We start from the raw sequence: 15550 nt of genomic DNA, 5'->3' as shown, positions 1-15550 counted from the left end.
TGAAGTAATGCATCATACTAATAAGAACCAAAGGGTTGCAAATGCATGTGCATTTAAGGACATTTTATATTGCCTTTAATAACCTCTTAACTAGCCTCTTTAATTTTGATCAGTTTTAGATTTTTCCACTGAAGAAATTAAAAAATATCATTATCGAATATAAGCAGCTTGCTCTCTCTCTTGTTGGTGTGTACCTACAATATTCAGGCATGAAATCTAATATGGAAATTTTCCTTTCCTTAATCTTTCTTCTAGAATTAAAAGGAGAGTAGAAGATTGGTGTTTTAATAGATATGGAAAGGCAACATTGCATTTTTTCAGTTGAGAATTTCTAAAGTATGATACAAACCTGGACAGTGCAGTTTCAGGCAAAATTTCACAACTGTGCTGTTGAAAGTTCTGTATTAAATACAAAGAGGATTGCCAAAGGAGATGAGTCTTTAGAGTGGGGGAGTCACACATTCTAGGTGTCACTAGAATATTTTAGAGTAAATTTCAACATGTTCTTCCTATTCTTTACTCCACTTTTGGGTTTCTTACCTCCAGGAGGGATGTAGAAACAGCTGAGTTGAGCTTCATGCACCAAAGTGCCCTTAAACTTCACCTCTGTTTCGGCAGGCGGGTGACTGTGAAGCGGTTGATATGCAGGCGTAGTGGGCTGAACAAAGGCTCGAAGCATGGTGAATTTCCAGATGTGTTAATAGGTCGATTTTTAAAAATAAGTAAATAATATCCTGCCCGTGAGCTTTCCTCCTTGTAATTTTTTAAAACCTAGAAACCATTCCCACAGTAACATTTCAGTGCTACACAGGTTTACATGGCCCTATCACCTCACTGCCAGTTTAGGTTACAGTGAGTACTTTAAGTTTTAGAATTCTGAAAACTATACCTTCTTTCTTGGTTCTTTTCAACCTTGTCTGTTCTTTCTTCCCTGCTGTGCTCACTGCCTACATAAAGATGGGCCTCTCACCCAATGCCTTTACAGGAAAACTGGGATTGAAATGTGAAGTGAATGGTTTCTGTCAGCCTGTCAGCTCATCACCTCCCTAAGGCATGATGATCTCTGGTTTTTATATATCACCACGAGCTGCTCTGATATACCCTCTTGTGTAGAAGAGTGATAGATTTGTCCAGGGGTTGGTAGACCTGTGCCTAAGAGGCAGAAAACTTCAATTGGAATGTGCACTTTAATGTAATTCACGGCCTCTTTCCCAGTGGAATGCAGCTCAAGTTGCAAAACTACTTTAGGCAGAAAAAAATTAGGCCAGGTTCTACAGTTTATCTTGGTGCTACATTTCAGTAGCCAGGACAGTTGGTAAATCTGTTCCCCCACCTCCTTGGCTATTTAAATTTTATGTGCAAAGGATGAAAAGAGCTATTTCAGAATGATCCATTTTAATCTTAAAGTCATGTTCCTTTAGAGATAAATGGTCGCCGTAAAGAAATCTCCACAATGTTTTAAATAATCACTACAAACCCAGTCTTGCCTTCATTCTGCTTTGACATCAGAAAGATGTTTTCATAGCATTTTCCCTCCCTAAAACTGCATTTCAGTTATCTCATGGTAATAACATTGTCAAACTGCTTTTCTATTTGTATCAACAGTTTCCTTGGCATCCTATCCTTATGAAAACCTAGTTCCTTATGTCAAATGCCACAAATGTGTAAGATCAAAAAAAATGATACCCAAAATATTTCTACTAATATGTTCTACTGATGAGACACAAATGGCTGGTTTTCCCTCTGCCATGGGGCTTCAGATTTCTTACTCATGCTGTGTTTTTCTTCCCTGCTACCACCTTTCTTGTTTGATAGTTTTGGAAAACTCAGTATCCAAGGAAAGGAAGTTTTCACTGTAATCAAAAAATAGACCAGGCTCCTAGTTTTGTAACTAAGATTAAAGGCACCAAAACACATAAAGGTATTCGGATTTATTAAGTCATGAATGTCAGTGATCCAATCACTTTTACTTACAAGAACATGAGGCTAGGCGGGTTAGTCTGTAGACATCTGTGTGGGCAATCAGAGTAGGCAATTAATGTTGATGGACTAAAAACAACCTTGAAGAGAAAGTTTCCAGATACACATTGAATGACCTTGAGATGAAAAGATTTCTTTTTGATATAAAGATTGTCACAGCACGTAGGCTTCAGTTCTTTTTTCAAAAGATTGTCAGTGTATTAACGGAGAATTTGTGTGTATATTTCTAAGAGGACGAAATGCTCCTGTTCAAGAATAAGCTGGAGAGTTTTTTCCACTTTTTTCCCCCTTCACATGTAGATAGGTAAGATAAAGATTCCTGGTACACTCATCATACAAAAAGTTAAAAATCCCATTGCCCTCTTTTGTCAAGTTAGTAATTCAGATTTATAGGGTTCCTTTTAAAGATATCTACTTAAAATAGCCCTAAAAAGCTATTTCTTGTACTTTTTGATATCTGAATCATTACTGACAAGAAGCAGAAATTCTACAGCAAGGCATTAGTCAGGTGAGTGAGGGAAAAAAATTGTAGTTAAAATATCACAGCTGTTGGTTTTTTTTTTTTAAAGCAATAAAATGAAGTTTAATGAATTGTCTGATAACAAAATTCTAAAATGCATGGATTGGTAAGACCAAATATACCTTTAAAGAAATTTTTTTTTATTGATGTTTTAATAGTTTATAACATTGTGAAATTTTGGGTTGTACGTTTTTGTTTGTCTATCACCATATATATGTCTCCCTTCACCCCTTGTGCCCACCCCCTACCCACATTGCCCCTGGTAACCACAATACAGTTTTCTCTGTCCATGTGTTGGTTTATATTCCACATATGAGTGAGATCATACAGTGTTTGTCCTTCTCTTTCTGGCTTATTTCACTTAACATAATACCCTCCAGGCCCATCCATGTTGTTGCAAATGGGACGATTTTGTCTTTTTTTATGGCTGAGTAGTATCCCATTGTATATCTATACCACATCATCTTGATCCAGTCATCAGTCGAGGGACACTTAGGTTGCTTCCACTTCTTGGCAGTAGTGAATAATGCTGCAATGAACATAGGGGTGCATAAGCCTCTTTGGATTGTTGATTTCAGGTTCATTGGATAGATTCCCAGTAGTGGGATAGCTGGATCATAGGGTATTTCTATTTTTAATTCTTTGAGAAATCTCCATACTGTTTTCCATAGAGGCTGCACCAGTTTGCATTCCCACCAGCTGTGTATGAGGGTTCCTGTTTCTCCACATCCTCTCCAACATTTGTTGTTTTTTGTCTTGGTGATTATAGCCATTCTAACGGGCATGAGGTGATATCTTAGTGTTGTTCTGATTTGTATTTCCCTGATGATTAGTGATGTTGAAGATCTTTTCATGTGCCTATTGGCCATCTGTATATCTTCTTTGGAGAAGAATATCACAGCTGTTTTAATGAGAAAATAATATTCAAGTAATTAAATGTTTTGAAATTTTAAATTGAAAACAGTTTTTCCTTTTAAAAATATATTTTGTTGGTTGTCATTCCCCTGTGATAACGTTGCTGCTATTTTCAATGAAGATTTTAAAAACAGATATGTAGTTAATGCCTTATTTATGTGATTAATACCACCAGATCCTCAACTAGATATTGATAAATGTATTTTGGAACCGTTTAGCCTTTGCTATAAAAATGATGTAGATAAGTACACACTAAAGTATATAATTTATTTGAAAATTGTTAAATGAATCAATAGCAGCTGTATTATACCACATTTTTCTTGCATTACTAAATGATTAAGTCATAGTCATACCTAATCTTTCAACAGTGGTAAATTTTCTGTACAGACATTTTGAAGTCAGAGACTTATTATTGAATTTTCTTTTTTCCTGCACCCTATCGTAACTTACACCTTACAAAGCCAGTTTTTTAGTTAACATCTTCTAGGGAGAAGAAGAAGGGAGAGAGGTTTCTAGGCCTAATTGGTGCATCAGGCTTCTGAGTACTTAAAGATGAAATGTGTGTGAAATGTGCAAGTGGAGTATAGAAACAATGACAGAGTTTTAGAAATTCTGATTTCATGTTCAATCTGTATTTATTTGTTGAAGAAGCATTTACTAAGTGCCTGTTGTGTTCAGGTGCTATATTTTTAAGGACAGTGTACTTTATTGGATGTGTGTGTGTGTGTGTGCGCGCGCGCGTGTGTGCGTGTGTGCATCAGACACTCCAGAGTTCTGTCTGGGCTGAAAGCATTCCAGTGTGAGGTTTTCAAGCTGTAACTCCAATAATTGGCTTCATTTATTCAGTAAGTATGTATTTTCCTTCAAGATGGAAAGGAAATTTCTTTCCATTTTGTAGTTCTGAAGATTCTCACAATTTATTTGATGTGTGTTTTGCAGTGTCCATTTATGGAATTTGGTTCTATGATAAGGAGGAATGCCAAAGAATTGCAGAGCTTATGAAAAAGTAAGTGCTGAAGGCTAAGTCTTCTCAAGACCTGGTGCTTCTGTTCGTATTTCTGTGTGTGTAATTGCACTCCAGTCTTAACAGGCTGTATCTCTCATGGCAATCCTTTTCACAGAGGTTAGGAAAACATTACTATTACTTCATAAATGAAAAATAGATACCAATAACAACTTTTTACATTTTCACTAGGCAAGGTTTATCATGTAAAATGGTTCACCTCATTTTTTTTCCACATTTGTGAGATATCTGTAATATGAGTTGTTCCAGAGGGCAGTTTTCCTTAATATCTTCCTCATTTGTAAATTAGCAATTTTTTTCTTTGAAAAGTTATCAGTATGTCTATTAGTAAAAAGAACATTCAGAGCCATTCTAAAAGGCTACTCCAGATTCATTCATTTCCTTCCTGCCCTGAACACTTTCCTTTAACTGCATAACATGCTTGTAGGCGCTCAGAATTTCCTCCCGTGTCTCAAAGGCTGTGAGTACTTAGATAGTCTTTATTGTCAATCTCTTTGGAGATATCTGAGTTAATATTAGTTTAGTGATCAGTAGACAGTCTCTCTCTCTTTTTTGTTACTAGTCTTTCTTTCTTTTAATCTAATGATATCTTGTGATTTGTCCCATTCTGCATTTTGGGAAATTTAAATTACTGTGACTTTCCCACTTTTGGCTTCCCTGATTGCACTTCGAGGAGGGCCCGGGTAAGCATGCTATCTCCTCTGTGATTGGTCAACTCTTTGATCAGTTCTTGAGCCCCAGGGCTGCTCTCTGTGAGGCAGTTATTTCCCTGCTGTTTGTGGGTGTGGTTTAGAGCCTCAGAAGGAAGAGAGTTTCCTACCCGTGCTGTAGCTCAGCCAGTGACTGAACTCAGCTGAGCACATAGTATGGCTGCTGCCCACACAGATTTGACAAAGCAGCTCCATCTGCAGAAAACGCTTATTCAATTTTATATCCTGGGGCAATGAAATGACTAAAAAGTGACCCCAAAAAATGAAATGTGGGGAGCACTTTTTTTATAAATAAGATTGATTTCTGAAAATCTAGCTTGTGATAGCTAATTTTAGGCAACTAGCTCAAGTTGCAGATGGTGATTAAGTGTGTTCAAACCGGTATTTACCGCCATAACAACCAGTTCCTGGAACATTCATGTTATTGTAAACTGTGCGATGGATAATAATAGCAGGATTTCATATAGGTTAAAAAATACCCTGTAGCTCAGCCAAGAGGCTGTGTTAAAATTGTTAGCATTCTGCAGTAATTTCTTAGCAGCTGGGGCAGGAAATGATTGTTGACTAGCAATAAGCAGCTGATTCATGTGGATTCCGAGCCCGTCCTCAATTAGAATTAAATCTCTCAATAAATTCTCAGAACTCTTTTAGAATAAACTTCATGCCAATTATAAAAGCATTTGAGCTGAAAGTCACAGCACACAAAAGGAAAAAGTATTTTTCTCAGTGTCACCTCGCAGCATATAGGAGCAATCTGGTCTCCCTTCTGTATTTTTTTGTGTATGTGTGAGGAAGATTAGCCCTGAGCTAACATCCGATGCCAATCCTCCTCTTTTTGCTGAGGAAGACTGGCCCTGGGCTAACATCCATGCCCATCTTCCTCCACTTTATATGGGATGCCACCACAGCATGGCTTGACAAGCGGCGCGTCGGTGCGCACCCGGGATCCGAACCTGCGACCTCCGGCCCGCCGAAGCAGAGAGCACGAACTTAACTGCTATGCCACCGGGCTGGCCCCCCTCTGCATTGTTTTCAGGAAAACAGAAGACACTCCTCATTGCTCTGTTTTTAATGCCCCCTCTTGCAGAATGGAATCTTCACTGTGTTTCTAAACTGCCAGAAAACTACAGGATTTGGGTTGCTGGAATCAACCTTGCTTTGACTTCAAGGCACTTTAGAATGAGGGGGAAAAAAACCTCAATTTGCCATGCAGTTTGCTCAGTGTTTGAGAACTCTAAATTGGGTTTCTTCAGCAATTAATGAGTCTTTTCAAATGCTCTAAATAAGTTGGCAAACTTTTTCTAAAAAAGACCAGGTAGTGAATGTTTTAGGCCTGGCAAGGCCATATGGCCTCTGTCACAACTACTCAGCTCTGCCATTTGTGTGAGAAAGCAGCCCATAAACGATACATAAACAAATGAGCTTGCTGTGTTTGTAACTTTCTTTACAAAAACAGGTGGTGGGCCGGATTTGGCCTTCAGGTGGTATTTGCCTGTGCCTGCTCTAGATCATATGTGTAGTCAATGTACTCAGGACTTCAACTCTCATTTCTCTTCTTTCGATTCCTAAGCAGTCTTGTTTCTAGTATGATTATAACAGAATAAAAACAACCTATGAGAATTGGATGGTTTTAAAAACCATTTGTGTTGAGTTGGTTTTTCTTTGTTTTCCCCCTCTATTTTTCTAGCCTAACTCAATATGAACAGTTGAAAGCCCATCAGGGAGCTGGAGCAGGAATCTCCCCAGTGACCCTCAGTTCAGGAGAGGGCAAGGAAGTAGATATCTTACGAATGCTCACCAAGGCCAAAGATGAATACACAAAGGTGAGTTTTTATCCTCTTTTATAGAACATACTTAAATTCCACAGTGGGAATATGCTCATTGAGAAAGACTTAGTGCTATTACTTCCACCACACAAAATTGTATGAAAAATAAAATCATTATTTGCTTTTAGTAGGCTAAAGAAAACTGTTTGCTTTTAAGTGGATTAAAAGGTAGCCTGAGAAATCAATAGCCTTCATATATACAAATAGTATCCAGTCAGAAGATTTGCTAGAAGATCCCATTTACAGTAGCAACAAATTAATATAAAATTCCTTGGAGTAAAATTAATAAGAAATGAGCAAAACCTGTAGGAAGAAAACTTTTAAACATTCCTGAAAGATGTACAAATAGACTTGAACAGATGGAAATATATGTCCTGATCTTGGATTAGAAGATAAAACTTAAGGCTCTTGCTTCTCCTTAAATTAATCTATAAATTTAAGATGATTCCTAAACAAATACAAACTGGTTTCTTTTCTTCTTTTCTGGAGCCAGGCAAGTTGATTATAAGTTTCATGTGGAGAAATATACAAGGAAGAATGTCTGGGAAAACCTTGGCAAAGCAGAGCAGTACTGGGTGTGAGGGAAGGGGGAGCAAGCTCTGCCATCGAGGTTAAGACATTACAGCCTAAGTACTTCAAACAGGCTGGTGTTGATGGTATCGACCCACAAATAGCCAGATAGACTAATGGGACAGATGAGAGAGTCCAAAATGACACCCCCCTGTATATGAAATTTAGGATATGATAAATATGAAAGTCTCAAATCAGTTATTTGAATGGATTTTTAAATAAATGATGTTGAATGGATTTTCCAAATGGCTACCATTTGGAAAAATACAAAATTGGATCTGTACCTCAAACCATATACCAGGAGAAATTCCAAATGTATTAGAAATTTAAATGTAAAAATAAAACCATTCAAGTACCAGAAGAAAATTTTATGGATTTCTTTGTAATCTGGAAAAGGGGAAAGCTTCCTAACTATGCCTCAAATCCCAAAAGCAATTAATTCAACTACATAAAAGTAAAAAATAAATTTTTTGCATAGTTAAAAAAAAAAACACAAAGTAAAACAATATAAAAACTGAGAAGTATTTACACCTAAATGACAGGAAGAGGGTCAATTTCCCTATTTTATAAAGCGCTTCTATAAAAATTGAGAAGTAAAAGATTAACACTCTTTAGAAACGTGGGCAAAAAATAATATTAAGAAAAAAGAAAATAAAAATCCTAGAATTGGTAAACTAGATGAAATAAATGTTTATGACTGAATTATCATATTATGACATAATTCCTTTGAAAAGAAATGAGAGTGACTCCAGAACCCCGTATTTGAACTGAACACCCTTAGTGGATTATATTTTAAGGACAAAAATTACTGCAAAGAAATTATAAACTTCTTTCCGTGGCTTTATTGTTAGTAGTAATATTGGCATTGTAATTTTTCAACTGTCGGGGGATATAATAAATGAGTATTTATGTTTATGTGGTCAGAACAAAACCTTCAGTGTAAGAGAAAAAAATAAAGTTCAAACTGTATAATGTTAAATTTTAAGTGGAAATCTCAGAATTAGTTCATATTTTGTTTCTTAAATATGAAGAGTAGTTCCTAACCTTCCCTGAAAAGACCTAGAAATAAGTGACAACCCAGAAGCACCTCTAGCCTCCAGATTATTCTTTCCAAAGACTCTTCTCTCCTAAAAGGCATCAGAGCTCTTTAAAGAAATTCCTGATTCCAGGTCTGGGTAGGGAAGTCAAAAAAATAGGGTCATGTGAAAGGGGAACAGTAGTCAGCTTGAAAGAACCACTGACCAAAGCCTCAAATTCTAACATCAATAAGAATGACTTCAGTGGATTGAAACACATTGAATATATAAAATCTTTGAGTTTGTGGTGATGAGAGAGAGCAAGCAGACTGAAAATATAAAACAAAACAAAAAATAATTATTGGCTATCCTTGGAGGTACTATGACACCAACTCCTGTCTCTGAAAATTGGTAGTTAATGGGAAAGAATTAAGCATTTATCCTGCCTGGCCAGTATGGACCATATTTCAGAATAACTAGATAATCCTGGTTGATGAGGGAAAGTTCTTCTCTACCAAAGAATTCCAGCTATTAAATGTAGATGGAATGATAGAACTTAAAAACACCATAGTAAAATAACTGAGTCAGGCAATGATCATCAGTAATGTTTATCTTATGACAAAGGTTGATAGAAACTTGACCATGGAAGGATCAGGCTGCCAACACCTGAACCCACTGATCAGCATCATTAAAAGTTGAATAACCAGACATTATGTGCCTCCTAACATGATATTATGTGAAATGTATAGCACCACCTTGAAATATTCTTGCCAAAAGAGTTGATCTGGATCTAAGTCTTGAGCGCTAACTTTCTAGTTTACAGAAAATGAAAGGGAGTTGGGGAGAAGGGCAGGTAGAAAAACAAATTAAATGACACCACAAGGAAGCAATCAGAAAAATCTTGAATGAAGGGAGACATACTAAAGGACAGTTGACCAGGTTTCTTCAACTTGTCTTTAACTTTATTGTTGACTCATCCTTGATTGTTTGACTGTGAGCTCCTTGAGTACAAACATCCTTTATTCATCTTTATATCCCTGGTTGTCTTCAAAGTTCCTGGCACATAAGTGACAAATAAATGGTTGTTGAATGAATAAATGCATATGAATATGAATATGAATAAACCACAGTTTCATTATCCTTCTATCATGGAGGCTGGACAGAGATGCTTTAATCCTAGCTTCTGTCAGCAACAACCATTTCTGTACATTCATGTGCCATATAACAACATTTCAGTCAACAATAGACCACATGTATAATGGTGGTCCTATAAGATTAGTACCATATAGCCTAGGTGTGTGTAGGCTATACCATCTCGGTTTGTATAAGTACTGTATGGGAGGAAGAAGTTTTCCTCTACCCTTCTAGGTTCTTCTGGCTGGTCTAGGAATTAAATTGACATGAGACATTAACAGGAGAAAAACAAACAAAAGTTTAATGCATGTAAACATGGGAGAAACCCAGGAAAACTGAGTAACTCGCCAAAATGGCTGAAGCCCTCACCTTAAACACCATTCTCAGCTAAAGACAAAAGATGTTGGGGATGGGGAGAGTCAGGGATATCAAAGGGATGAAAAGCAATTCACAGGTAGGTGAAAAGAAGCAAACGGGGGCCCGGCCTGGTGGCATAGTGGTTAAGTTTGCACACTCGACTTCAGTGGCCTGGGGTACACAGGTTCAGATCCTGGGCATGGACCTACACACCACTCATCAAGCCCTGCTGTGGCAGGCATCCCACATATAAAAATACAGGAAGATTGGCAGTAGATGTTAGCTCAGGGCTAATCTTCCTCACACACACACAAAAAAAGTAGCAAACAGTTTGGAAAACAAGTGTTTGGCCACACAGAAACAGAAGAACATAGTGGGGAGCCCGACAAACAGGCTTTTCTAGGTTCCTCCCTGTCTACACCTAGTTCATGTGATGCTAAGGTGACAGCTCACTTCCTGAGACAGGTTTTTTTATCTGAGTTCTTTTAGGCAGTTAAGGGGGAGGTAACAAGAAAAACTTCCTGAGTCTTTTGTTTCTTTAAAATAATCAGCCTAAAATAATCCTCATGTGAAAGAGACACATTTTGGGGTGGCAAATTTTGTTCCCCTTCAATACACTCTATGATGTTCGCACAATGATGTAATTGCCTAACGAGGCATTTCTCAGAACGTAGCCTCGTCGTTAAGTGATGCATGACTGTATTAGTTTTTTAATTCTGTTTAATTCTTCAGCAGTTATTAAAAGATATCCTAATGACTTGGCAACTAGTCAATTAATTATACTTTACGAATTGTACTATGTTAGGCACACTAAAGATTAATCTTAAAAGGTGACATTTTTGCCCTTTAGGACTTAGGTTTTGTGAAGACAGCATAACAGTGACCAATAAATAATAAATGCACATACTGAACAAAAATTATTTTCTTTCTTCTCCCTCCCTCCTCTCAACACACACACGTTGTATTGTTTATATTTTATGATATTTTGACATCTTAAAATCTTCTGGTTAGGGATGTGCTGCCCGCGCCCTCCCTTGGCTCGCCAGTTCTCAGAGGCAGCAAAGGGCCCAGCCAGGAGCAGGCCTTTGATATGCAAACTAACCAGTCCAGAGCTGCCCCTCCTCTGTCTGTCCCCTGCACCCCAGGAGGCCATATTCCTCTGTCTTAACCATCTCAGGGCCAGGTTGGGCAACTAGGGATCACCCCTACAGTTTAGAGCCCACTGAAATTATTCAAACTAGCCAATCCTAAGGTGCAAAAACCCAGTAAAGGCTCTAACCTTGATTTTCCCCTCGCTCCTTCTTTCTGCCTCCTGACTGCTCTGAGGCTTCCACAGGTGGCCCTGTGTGGGGTGCTGTGCCCCCTGTTTCTAGGCATGTGAGTGTAGTAAACTTTGTTTCCTGAGCCTGTCCAGTGTCTCCTCTTGTAGCCACACCTGACTAATTCATAAAAGAACACAGCACACACACACTCAGAAACACTCATACGTGGTTTTGGAGACTTAATTTGGGCCACCACTTTATACAGTACGTAGGTACTGTATAAACTTGGAATGTTTTTCCTCTCATTTTGTTTCACCTTCAGAGTCTACATATCTTTTAAGGCCCAGTTAAAATGCTACTTTTTAGAGGTTTCCCAGATCTCTTGATTCAAATTAATTATTCTTTCCATTGAACTCACTAGTCTATTACTATTTAGAATTTATTTTGTTCTTTCTCATTTATTATATTTATGTCAACTTCTCCCACTATGCCATAAACTTGTTGAGGTCAAAACAGTGTTCTATCATCATTATGCCCCCACAGATTGGTTGTTACAGTGTTGACATGAAATGCAGGTGTTCAATCAGTATATAGACTGCTTTTCTATAAAATCAATACATGCTATATGCATAACATTAATTGCTCCAACTGTGAGTTAAATAACAGGAGAAATTATTTCTTCTGCCATTAACAGCCACATGATGTAATGTAACCTTTAGAAACACCTGCATGGTCATGTTACTTCTCTGCTCTAAATCCTTCTTGGTTTCTCACTGTCTAGTATATGAACCCTTAGACCGGTCAAGCATTCCATAACATGGCCTCAGATTATTCTTCTGACCCCACTGCCTTCCTCCTACTGCCCCCTACAAATATTTGAAACTCCTACTAAATGGAACAGTTTTGCTTCCTAAAAGTGCCTTCATGCCTTTTCCCATGCTCTCCCCTTTCCTTCTGTACCATCAACAAATGATCAGTCTTTCAAGGCCCATTTCAAACATTCTTTGTCCATCAGGTGATTTCATAATCAGCCAGATGTGTATCTTCCCCCGTTAACTTCCATTGCATTGTGTAAACCCTTCCTTTGCCTTACGTTTGTGTTATCTCCTCTCCCACACACACACAGAGACATTTCAGAAAATGTGGAGATATGAATAAAACGGTTCTTAGGTACAGGAAAGGGAGGAAATGGAAAGAGGGCAAAAGAGAAAGAAAACGAATTTTTTCCTCAGAATTCTTGTTGTGAGGAAGTGAATTTCCCATTATTGGAATTATTCAAGAAAAGACTGAATGATTACATACTGGAGATATTATAAAAGAATTTCACTTCTCTGGATAAGTATTAAACTAAGTGACTTCTGAGATCCTTTCCAACTCTAAAATTCTTAAATTTATGCAAATCCTAAACAGTAAGAGGAGGAAACATTTTGAGCTGGAGGTATACGATATTGGTCAAGTGAAACCTAGTGACACCAGATATAACTTTTTACCTGAAGATAATAAAATAATTTGAAAATCTTATTTTGTTCAATATTTTATGTTTTCTCCCTTAAGAAAGTTTTCTCTGAATCTGCTATAAAGTAGCAATACTGTTAATTTGAGCTTCATCTCCTTTTACTTCTTCCATATTAGACTTCAAGTTGAGATGCAAATGAACAATAAAATAACCAAAGCTCAGTAAGAAAAAGAACCAGGGCAAGAAATAATCTATAGGCTGCATAGTTAGGTTCTGAGTATTCAGAAGTGACTATTTTGTTTCTAGATTATTTTGTATTGTGGTTTAAGGCAAGAATTCATAGTTCTCTTCTAGATAAAGTTGTGACTTATTTATGAAATAAATTATTGTCTTTTGATGTCCAATGAGAAAATTCAAAAAAGTATAAAAAATAAAATAAAAACCACCCATAATCCTGTAACCCAAAGAAGTCTGCTTTTAACACTTTTAGTGTATTTTATTTCAGAAAATAATTAGTCTTTTGTACGTTAACTTTATAAACCTAAGTGAATGTGGATGATAATAGACCCCATACCCCTATATCCTTGAATTAGATAATACATCCCAATAACTGTAAAACACATTGTGAACCTTGGGTTCCTGAGGGACAAGATTATGTTTATAGCTCATTCCATGTCAGAGACAGTGGGAAATATTTTCTGGCCCAAGGCCTTTGATTGTACAGTTGAAACTAACACCACTTTATAGAGAGTCTATAGTACAGAAGGTGGTGTTTTTATATTCAGTTTTATTCAGTGTTTTCACAAGGTAGACATTGACATCATTGCTGTGTTCTTTTGGTTATGAATCCTACTGTGTTAGCAATTGCATGGTTGGTTAGATTAATGTATGGTAATGATTCAGTGTTTGAAATGATGAGGCTCATCTCTTGTCTCTTTGTGAAATTCTAATTTGTAGTGAGTGGCTCAGAACACTCAGATTTGAATTATTCTGTTTATGCAAAAAGTCATTTATTAAATAAAGATTATGTTAATAATTTTTTTTTTTTTTTTTTTGGTGAGGAGATCAGCCCTATGCTAACATCTGCCAATCCTCCTCTTTTTGCTGAGGAAGACTGGCCCTGGGCTAACATGCGTGCCCATCTTCCTCCACTTTATATGGGACGCCGCCACAGCATGGCTTGACAAGTGGTGCGTCAGTGCACGGCCAGGATCCGAACTGGTGAACCCAGGGCCACTGCAGCGGAGTGCGTGCACTTAACTGCTTGCGCCACTGGGCCAGCCCCTATGTTAGTAATTTTTAAATTAGTGGTTTGAGTCAGCTTTACTTTTTGGTTTTAGGCCAAAAAGGTCTAGTTGCTTTGATGATACATCTCTCTAATTTTAAGTCAACTGCTAATGGGGGAATAGAACCATGCTGTAGTCCAGACATGTTATTTCAGGAATAGTTTCTATCATTGTTTATTATTGAAAAGCATTAGACTCTATATTTTTAAACTATTACTTCTTAAGCATATCTGTAGCCTTCCAAGTATCCAAGTATCTAAGAATCTCTAACTCTTGCAGGCTGATGTTGTCACTAATACTTTAGGGCACTGAATTGTGCAACTAAGAAAAATTCAATTTGAATTCAGTTTATACTCAAATATAGCTCATATCCGAGGAAATTAAGGGATTTTCCTTTGTACGTGAAAATCTATCAAAAAAATAGCTACCAATTAGATAAAATAAAGAGGAAGAAGGTATGTTCTTTTAAAAAGATTAAAGCTTCTTTTACACCAAAAATGAGGTTCTTTTTTCCATTTCAGTGTAAAACCTGTTCTGAGCCAAAAAAGATAACCAGTTCATCTGCCATCTATGACAACCCCAATCTCATCAAACCAATTCCAGTGAAGCCCAGTGAAAACCAGCAACAGCATATACCTCGGCCCAGCCAGGTATGAAGTCCTCTGCTTTTCCTTTGTGGTGTCTCTATGGGACTCTTAAAGAACTTCTACCCAGAGTATAGTCAAGGGAGGGCCTGGTGCTGTTCAAGGATGCTTTAAGGTAAATCCAAGAAAGAGATTTCAAATGAGAGGTTTTTTTCATTATAAATAATTCACTTTTCCTAGAAAGGGGTGAAAATTTTTACTTTCGGCATTTACCGTACTCTGTGCTAATCTCTTGTGGACTTGAACTCCTTTGAGGATGATGTATTTTTTAAAAAACGATGAAGAACATAGTCAGAGCTGACAGGAATATTACCCATCAGGCCCGTGTTCTTCTGAGGTAGGTGGTTGGTTTCCCAAGGCCACTGAGAGAAGGAAAATTCAGTTGAACATTTCTGAGCACCTCCTTTGTACCAGATACAATGTGCACTCTGTATGGAGAATGGGCTTCCTATTCTAAGGAGTGGTATAAAATTCCTCTTTAAACCCAATGATGTGTCATTGTACTTGCATCTAAAATATAAATACAATAGCAGTTTTTGAGTATATTTTTCAGAGTAGTACAGCATTAACAAAATTGCTAAACTGCAAGTCCCAGTATTGATTGTAAACATAATGGGTCTGTTTCCATTTCTTATGGTTATTTCTCATTAAAGATTTTTTTTTAAGGAATTGGTTTAAATCAATTTTGAAAATGAACATGGAGCCAAAAGACATAAAGACTGACTATAAAAGTCTTGTATTGAATTTTTTGAAAAAATAAGTCTTTTTTCTAATTATCTTTCAGCTTTCTTTTATTGTTTGCTTTCCATGGGAATTTTTAATTTTAATAGAGAAACTGGCTTTAGGTTTT

The 15550-nt window shown here is 37.1% G+C and overlaps 2 protein-coding genes across 4 annotated transcripts in view; one reads left to right on the top strand and one right to left on the bottom strand.

The window, feature by feature from the left end:
* CACNA1C (calcium voltage-gated channel subunit alpha1 C) overlaps positions 1-679 on the bottom strand; it is a 714534-nt gene extending 713855 nt beyond the window's left edge. Inside the window, exon 1 of the mRNA XM_087442974.1 lies at positions 541-679. Coding sequence (XP_087299100.1) covers positions 541-679 — 139 coding nt within the window. The remainder of the gene's footprint in view (positions 1-540) is intronic.
* The window catches only part of DCP1B (decapping mRNA 1B), a 54930-nt gene that overhangs the window by 31048 nt on the left and 8332 nt on the right, over positions 1-15550 (top strand). For all 3 annotated transcript variants that reach the window (XM_004438788.3, XM_087442973.1, XM_087442972.1), the window contains 3 exons: positions 4355-4421; positions 6837-6972; positions 14578-14706. In XM_004438788.3, the coding sequence (XP_004438845.2) occupies positions 4355-4421; positions 6837-6972; positions 14578-14706 (332 nt within the window). The remainder of the gene's footprint in view (positions 1-4354; positions 4422-6836; positions 6973-14577; positions 14707-15550) is intronic.

Source organism: Ceratotherium simum, chromosome 17, assembly GCF_057802395.1.
Source record: "Ceratotherium simum simum isolate JZ-2026a chromosome 17, ASM5780239v1, whole genome shotgun sequence".
In the NCBI taxonomy this organism is placed as follows: Eukaryota; Metazoa; Chordata; class Mammalia; order Perissodactyla; family Rhinocerotidae; genus Ceratotherium; species Ceratotherium simum.
The sequence above is the reverse complement of the archived record's forward strand: the minus strand, read 5'-3'. Positions and strand labels throughout refer to the sequence as shown.